Source organism: Gorilla gorilla, chromosome 12 (genome assembly GCF_029281585.2).
Source record: "Gorilla gorilla gorilla isolate KB3781 chromosome 12, NHGRI_mGorGor1-v2.1_pri, whole genome shotgun sequence".
Taxonomy (NCBI): domain Eukaryota; kingdom Metazoa; phylum Chordata; class Mammalia; order Primates; family Hominidae; genus Gorilla; species Gorilla gorilla.
Window position 1 is genome coordinate 71010555 of NC_073236.2, and position 8599 is coordinate 71019153.

The 8599-nt window shown below is 42.3% G+C and overlaps 1 protein-coding gene across 2 annotated transcripts in view; it reads right to left on the reverse strand.

Annotated features, from left to right (window-relative positions):
* Positions 1 to 7819, reverse strand: part of ARHGAP25 (Rho GTPase activating protein 25) — a 90874-nt gene extending 83055 nt beyond the window's left edge. For both annotated transcript variants that reach the window (XM_019021567.4, XM_004029349.5), the window contains exon 1: positions 7350 to 7819. In XM_019021567.4, coding sequence (XP_018877112.2) covers positions 7350 to 7410 — 61 coding nt within the window. In that variant the 5' untranslated portion in view covers positions 7411 to 7819. The remainder of the gene's footprint in view (positions 1 to 7349) is intronic.
* Positions 7820 to 8599: the final 780 nt, after the last annotated feature.

Below are 8599 nucleotides of genomic sequence, written 5' to 3' on the forward strand. Positions count from 1 at the left end.
AATTACTAGTGTTTATGAAGCACTTACTAGATACCAGCTCTTATGCTGACATAGATCATCTTCTCTTACCCTCACAATAACTGCATGAGTTAGCACTAGGATTGCACTCATTTTATAGTTGGAAAACCTGAGGACCAACGTCACACAGTGACCGATCAATGATACTGGGATTCAAATTCAGGCATTCTGGCCCCAAAGCCAGCTTTTTAACCACTGTATGATAGCTGGCTCATTCCGTTATGGTTAGTTTACACTTTGTCAGAAAATTCTTTTTGTAAACTTTATAAAATTATTTTAAAATATTAAAAAGTATTCACATCACACTCAGGAACTCCATATCTTACTGCTTCCTCTTTCACTTTGAAACTCCAAACCAACAAGGAAGCAAATGGTTCAGCCACCATAGGCCAAAATTCCAGCAGTGGGGTATCGCAGCCCCATCCAGAGCTGAGATCCACATGTGCATGTTTTGGGGGTGGATGGATAGTACGGCGTGGAAAGGAGACAGTGCGGCAGCTGTCACCTTAGTCAGTCACAGCTCAAGGAGAATAGATGGTGGTAGCAAAGTTCAGCATTACTTTTAGAAAGGTGGAGGGATGATGAGGGGTGCTTGCAGCATGAGAGGCACAGCAGGGCAATGCTGCTTAAGTACCTATCACATACAAGTGAGCAAATACATGTTTTATGATGAGTGACTCAATGAGTGCGTGAAATGAAATGACTGGTCTGAATGTACTGAAGATTGCATAATTTTATGTAACTCTAGGTAAAGAATATGAGTGGTCATGGAATTGCGTTTTACTTCATGAACTAAAAGAAATAACTTTCAACATTTTAATATTCCTTGAACCTTTCTTAGATAAATTGCAATGCTCAGTCACTACTAAAAAGTAGGAAATCTGAAGCTGAGTGTGGTGGCTCATGCATATAATCCCAGCACTTTGGGAGACTGAGGCAGGAGGACTGCTTCAGCCCAGTAGTTCGAGACCAGCCTGGGCAACATAGTGAGACTCCCCCATCTATATTTTTAAATAATAACATTTTTTAAAGTATGGAAATTATTTGCAATGAACACATAAACTCTGATCAAAGACAAAGACTAAAGTATGCTAATCAAATGGGCGTTAGAAGTTGTGACTCAGCTTCAAATTTAGCTCTGCTTCCTGGCAGCCAAGACAAAGAGGAGAACACAGTAAGTTGCACTCCTGTCTTACTAGAAAGGAGGAAGCACTGCAGTCCCTCAAAGAAGACAAAGTTATTTTCTGAGCACTGAATTCCCAAGCAACTTTCTCACACAGAGTTATACATAGAAGTTGCTGGCGTTCTCCATTCTTCATTCTCATTTTTCCAGTACAATTAGGAGCAGATTTCATGAAATCATTACTTGCAGGGAAGCTATAAACTGAAGATATAACATTAGAAGACAACTCAGTGAGCCCTATTCTGCGAGGGTAGCAAGATAATGTAATCCAAGTACAGCTTCTAGTCTGATCTGAGGTTGGAAATGAGACTGCCTATAAAGAAAGGAAAGAGATGTTTGCTGAGCACCTAACATATGTCATATGCATGAAATATTTTCTTCCTCTCAGCATATGTGTTACTATCTCATTTGTAGAAGCTAAGCAACTTGCCCCAGATTCACTACTGCTTAAAGCAGAGTCCCAAGCTCATGCACACTTTCCTATATCACACGTCCTCCTTTCTTTCACAATTTTTATCAAGAAGAGTCAATGGACAATTTAGCCCCTTTCTTTGGGCAATCTGAGGTTATTCTCCCCAGTGAGGGCCTAGAGTGCTGGTGTTACATACCGTATTAAGAACAACTCATTTTGTTCAAAAGCCAAAGGATCAGTTAGTTGTGGGGTTGACTCATATATGCATGTTCAGAAATGTTCATGGCTCTTATCTAAAAGGAAGTCCACAGTATTGAGAGCTGTAAACTTCTCTGTTTAAATGGCCTGGGAAAGGATTATTATACTCTCTCTCCAGTGATCAGAAGACCTAGAGACTCCCCGTGGACAAGATGTTTACATTGTGACCAAAGCATGGGTAGGAACTGGTGGTGGTAAGGGAGACCTAGATGGAGAGAGGGCTCCATGCAGATGAGAAAGAGCTGGAAGCTACAGAAGGGAGGATGTGGCTGAAGTCTCCAGTGTGCAGCAGGAGAAGGGAAGGTGGCAAGAGAGAGGTGGGCAGGTAAGAAGGGCCAGATCATAAAGACTTTCCATTTAATTCCTTCATGCAGAGGGTCTATACATAGTATAAAGCCTTCTGTTTCTCCAAAAAAGTAGATACAATGTGCAGGAAAATCACTGTGAGAAAGACAGCGAGTCTGGGGCCCCCTCAAGAACATCTGCACCTAGATCTTAAAGAAGGTGAATGGCAGTGATGGGAACAGGGGTGGTGGGGCCAGAATTCCTCTTAGGCACCATCTGGGACTCCCATAGCTGTTCTCATCATCACAGCACCTCTCTCACCGCTTTGCAGTTGTTTCCTTGTCTCTGCCCCCACTGAACTGCATGCCCTACAGGACTGTCTTCATATTTCATATTTAGCTCAGCTTCCTGGCAGCCAAGACAAAGAGAACACAGTAAGTTGCACTCCTGTCTTACTAGAAATGAGGAAGCACTGCAGTCCCTCAAAGAAGACAAAGTTATATTCTAGGTCTGCCAGACCTATGGGTATCATTTTTTTTTTCTTTGCAAAGTGACTTTTGGTTTTTAAACAAGCTTTCAAAGAGAAAAAGGATGATGAGTAAAGCATAACACAAAAAATGTCAATTATTTTCTCTCTTTGTAACTTTTGTATCTCAGTTCCTGTCTGGGGACTCTACAAAATTTCCATGCCATCCTCTGTGACAGAATCCCCACAATCTGCCTGTGCCTCGCTGTGGCTCTCCGTCATGCTCTTCCAGGTACTATTTGGTCTCAATTGCTGTGGCCACCAGTGGGACTTTGCTTCTGCTCTTTACTCCCTCCCATCTCTTGTATCTTAACACAAGTTCAGACCACTCGACTGGGGTGCACCTTCATGCAAGATTCTTTCCTCAAGCTGCCTTGTGTGTGATAGGACCATTTTCATCAACTTACTTCTCTCAATTGGTCCCAGCATCTTTCCAACACCCCCATAGTGGGCCTTACTCAAAAGGACCACATTCCAGCTGGTGGAGTCTCCATAGAGTTCTCCCATTGGATGCTACATGATGATGCTTCATAACTGTGAGGTGTGAGACAGGGAGATGGCAGCACTACCATTAATGAAGTGACTTATAGTGATGTATACCCACGCCAGGGCCATTGGGCATCTTAACCCTGGCCTAGTTTCAGACACATAGGCACCAAGAACCATCAAGCTAGCCTGTGCCAATCCAAGTGCACAGTCTCAGACAAAGTACAGAATCTAAGTTGACCTCATCTGGCATGTACAGGGGGAATTTTGTGCATGAGTGGATATAAAACCAGGTCCTGTTTTCCCATCACCACTTAGGTTGGTCCCCACTCTGCTGCTGCTGCAGAAGGCCCAGAGGTGACATCAGTCCTTTTTCCTCAAATGGCCAGAAGGCTGTTGGCCTGGGCAGCAGGAAGCATGCACTTCGTGGAGAGAATTTAATTTATGCCTAAATGTTAAGTCAACAGCAACATTATGGACAGACATTTTTACTTAAACAACCAATGGCAATGTAACCTCTGCATAAAAATAGAGTGGGCCCCGGAAGGAACAGCTCCCTTGTGTAGCTGTTCACTGTCTATAGAAGGCCATGTTCATTTTTTTTTTTTTTTTTTTTTTCTTGAGACAGAGTCTTGCTCTGTCACCCAAGCTGGAGTGCAGTGGCATGATCGTGGCTCACTACAACCTCCGCCTCCCGGATTCAAGCAATTATCCTGCCTCAGCCTCCCAAGTAGCTGGGATTACAGGTGCCCGCCACCATGCCCAGCTAATTTTTTGTATTTTTAGCAGTGACTCTACTTGCATGTGTGGGGACCTTTATCTATCGGGGACCGGAGGCTACTCATGGAAAGCAAAGACTTTGGGCACAGCAAACAGACCACATTCAGTCCATAACCCAGGCTGGTCTGGTTAGCATATAGTAAGTTTGGTAATGAATTGTAAAGAAAGCACTCACCACTTTCTGATGTTCAGAAAGCTGAACATCAAACAAACACAAATCAGTTCACCATGGGCTATATAGTTTCAGGATTCTCCTGAAACTGGGGAACCAGCATTTCAGTGTTCAAATAAGGTACAAAATGTGCTCAAGTAGACTGGCCTGGTCATTGGGAAGCCATGTAACTCTTTCAAGAAAGCCCTGTAACCTGGGGCTGGAGGTCCAGAAAGTCTGGACCTGTCCTCCAGTGATGACAATTCAGTTAAAAAGGCATGTAAATTAAAGAGCAAAATATTTGAGTAACCGCGTGAAGGCAGTGAAAGGCTGTCATGATTCTAAAATTGAAAATGATAAAGGATCAAAGGAAGAAGTGTGTGCTCTTGGCTCCACCTCAAGTCAAGACTGTTTGTTCTGCATTTTCCTTTTTCTTCAAACCCCTATTCCTGCCAGGATCAATAGGTCAGATGCAGGAAGTGCTGTGACTTTTCTTCATCACTGCATGAAAATCTGTCAGACTCATGGTAGTGGACTCAGGTGAGTCTGCCATCCAGCAAGACCCTCTTCAGCTCTGAGATGGAAGTACAGTGGAGAGTCCCTCCCCTCACTCTCAGAGACTTTCACTTTCACTCCAGCTCACAAGATTCTGGGGAAACTGGAAACATAGCTCATCAAAAAAAGCTAGGGCCCCTTTCCTGGGTCACATTCTGGGTCAGCGTCTTGCTATTTCACCAAGTGCCCATTCTAGTGTCCTTCCTAAGCTATGGCCTGGCTCCCTGAAGACAGATCTCAATAAGAGCCTCCAAAAAATTCAGCTACAGAGTGAATCATGAGTTAATATTTGGGTTCTAGTCCCAAATGACCTTATATTCCACCCTTTTGGTGATCATCTACTCCAGGAGTTCTCAATTAGAGAAGATATTACCCTCACCCCCATCCCCAAGGAACACTTGGCTATATGTAAAGACAGTTTTATTTGTCACAACTGGTAGTGGTAGGGGGGTGTTACCATCACCTAGAAGGTAGAGGCCAAGGATTCTGCTAAACATCCTATAATTCACAGGACAGGCCCCACAACAAAAAACTATCCAACCCCAAATGTCAATGGTATCTAGGTTGAGAAAATGTTAAAACCACAGATTGTCAGCTTTCCTGACATAACTCCCAGTTCCACAGGTCTTCCCAATAGAGGTAAGTTTCTTTGATATATTGGTAAGCCAGTTCCTACAGTTACACCTGGACACAGGATGCTGGAGAGGGGACCGGAAGTCCTGTGACTGAGTCAAGGGCTCTCCCCCATCAGAGGACTCAGATTATGATCTGAATTCTAGTTCATGTGACACTTATAAATGCATCCTACTGTAGTCCAGTACTTCAGGGTGACAAACTTGTAGATAGCATGGATAATGACAAGGGCTCCTCTGTATTTCATTATGTCCTTATTATTATTTTTTCATTAAGTAATACTAAATAACATCATCTGCTTGTTTTTGTTGGCTGAAGCATTCATTCAGCCAACAAATATTTATTGTGTGCCCAGTTAAGAACAAGCACTGTGCCCTATACTAAATGGGTGAAAACTGTCTGCTGGGGCTAGTGAACATAGACCACAGTACGTACAGCAGGAATTCTTCCTCAGGTGAGGATGAAAGTGGGGGGTGCTTGTCGAAATGCAGGATCCTGGGCCTTCCTCCAGAGATTCTGATTTTGTAAGGATGGTGCCCAGAAATCTGCATTTTTAGCCAGCACTTGATGTGAGTCTGATATAGGTTATCTATGGGACCATGCTTTAAGAAACATTGGTAAAAATCATGAAATTCACTCAATCAAATCCCAGACCTGAGTATATGCAGTCTTGAGCTCTAGTGTGGTAATTTCCTATATCTGTGAAAAAAATCATTTAACTATTAATTGTCTCAACTTTCTTGTTTTTTAAACCAAAGGAGAGTAAGACCCTAATAACCTGTGTTCAAACATAGGTGGAGAGAAGGCAGAATGACCTTATTTATGTAGAAGCAGGACACTTTCAAAGGAACAGAAACATACAATTTGTATGACATAGATTGAGCATTAGCCAAGTACATTTGTATCAATGACAGTTAGGAGGAAAATCTCTTGCTTTTATAAGAGGTATGAACACTACCTTTTCTCTGAACTGACCTCAGCATACAATCATTCACAGCTTGATTAGGGAACGCTAATCTCCCCTGGTTATCAAGATAAATGGCTTCTCTGATTACTCTGTTTTCTTTCAAACCCTTTCTCAGACCTACATCATTAATGCTCCGCTTGTGACTTTTCAGTGGAGCACTTATTTTAGTAGCACACTTAACCCCATTAGAGGTTCAAATCTAAACCTTGTTCCAAGCAAAATTCCTCCAAGCTGTTAGAAACACCTTAATACTTACCTATATCTAATATCAAGGAAGTTATCTCATGTATGGGTGAGATACATAAATGTAGGCAATAGTTTTCAGCCCGATTGCTCTGACGTGAATTACTGTGACCAATTTAGCAATAGAAGAAATCTATGTAAAGAACTTCATAATGAATATATAGATTAAACTTAATGTATCACTATCATCATTAGAAGGACAGGGTATGGATTAAAGGCCAGACTATCTCAGAAAATATGCCAGTCTCCCTTAAAATAATAAAAAAATACATCTCTTTTCCAACTCATCTAAGAATTCCCTCCCATTCTGTTCCTTTAATTATATATTTATTATGTAAGGTCTTTATTATACTTTAGTACGTTTTTATGTTCCTGTCTTGTTTTTGTTGTCTACCTTTTGCTACTACCTTTTAATACACCTTGACTCCTGGGCTCACAAAACAGAACACCCATTGAATTTACTTACAGATTGAGCACTTCAAAAGACTCTAGTCTTTGTGCTCCTGTTCAGAACCATTCAAAATATGGATGAGTTTCCAAACAGGAAGGAAATGGAATATGCTAAAAACTCACAGTTTTGTGTGTAGTCTGTAGCCTTAAATCATCCGAAGTACCCCAGATCCTGCACACCAAGGAGTTCCATCCCACTGTTTTGTCCAGATGAAAGAGAACCCCCTCCCAGCATTTTAGAACTTGGACCTGGCATGCCAACTTAAATGCAAATGGTCCCTCAAACTCAGATTTGCTGCGAGATCCATTTTTAAGTAGACTATGCTCCCTGCAGACCAACATGCAAATGGTGCTCGAGTATACGTAAGAATCACAGAGGCAACGAAAAGACACCAACCATACCTATTTTCGCAGCCTCCACTTTCAGGTTGAAATCCCAGTTCCTTGGCAATTTTAGGGACATTTTGCTTCCAGTTTAAGTGAGTAGTTACTGAAGCGGTGAGTCTGTCACAGTTTGCGCCCTTCTTGTCTTTTCGCTCTTTCCCTCTGTTTTTGTGTCTGTTTTTCTTCCTCCTTATGATTGCTTCACAAGCAATCTTAGGCTTGAGGCTGATTTGCCAACGTGTCTCCTCCTTTCTCTTAGATGAAAGGTCCATCCATCTGTCACTGGAGGATGGCACCCAAACTCCCCCAGCCTCCACCCTCAGTCCCACAGGGGCTAGCACCCTGCTTTTCTTGCTTTCAGTTTTACCAGAAATATCCCAGTTGACACTTCCCTCTGCGTCATGGGAAGCAAAGCTCCTTTTCGAAAGAATCTCAGGCCTTACTGAGTTGAGGTCGTGATAAACAACTGCTGCCTCTTGGTTTTGTGTGTGTGTGTGTGTGTGTGTGTGTGTGTGTGTGTGTTTAACTGTCTGCTTCCTTGCATTTGAGGAAGTGGGTGGCTGTTCAGTGAAGATGATACATTATGAGCACTCTTTCTTGAGAAAATGGTTTTTGGAAATGCTTGAAAAACCAGAATGGTTGCTTCTGTTATAAAAGGCTACAGTTTTAATTAAAAGAAAATGTCCAAACTCCCATCATCTACTTCAACTCTAAGCTCTCCTCTTCCTCACCTAATGGATCAAGCATCCAAAAATGGTCAGAAAAACAACAAGCATTCCCCCAAAATTATCTTCTTTTAAATTCTTCCTGCTGTAAGGACCATGTCGCAAGCTCTCCAGGTGCTCAGGATAAAGTTTGCAAGTGATCTCAGCCTGACGTAGGGAGGGTTTTGATGTATTTGGCTTAATGAAGCAACTTAAGCTAGGTCGACCCACTCACATATCCTAAGGGTTCTTTGGCATTGTACACAGGGTGTGGGCTTTAGAATCAGGGTGTGTGGGCCGTATACATGGTGTGGGCTTCCATTTGCTAGCTCTTCAACTTTTGAACAAGCAACTGAATCTTTCCAGACCTTAATATCCTCATCAGTAAAATGGGGTTGATAGTAACCACAACTCAAAGGGTTTTTGCAGAGGAATCTAGTGCAGAGCTTGACACAGAGCGGTTGCACCACAAACATTAATTCAACCTTTATTCTATTCTATTTAGTTCAGTTCCGTGACAAGCTTTCATGTTTAACTGGGTCAGCCTAACCTAGTGCTTAAGCA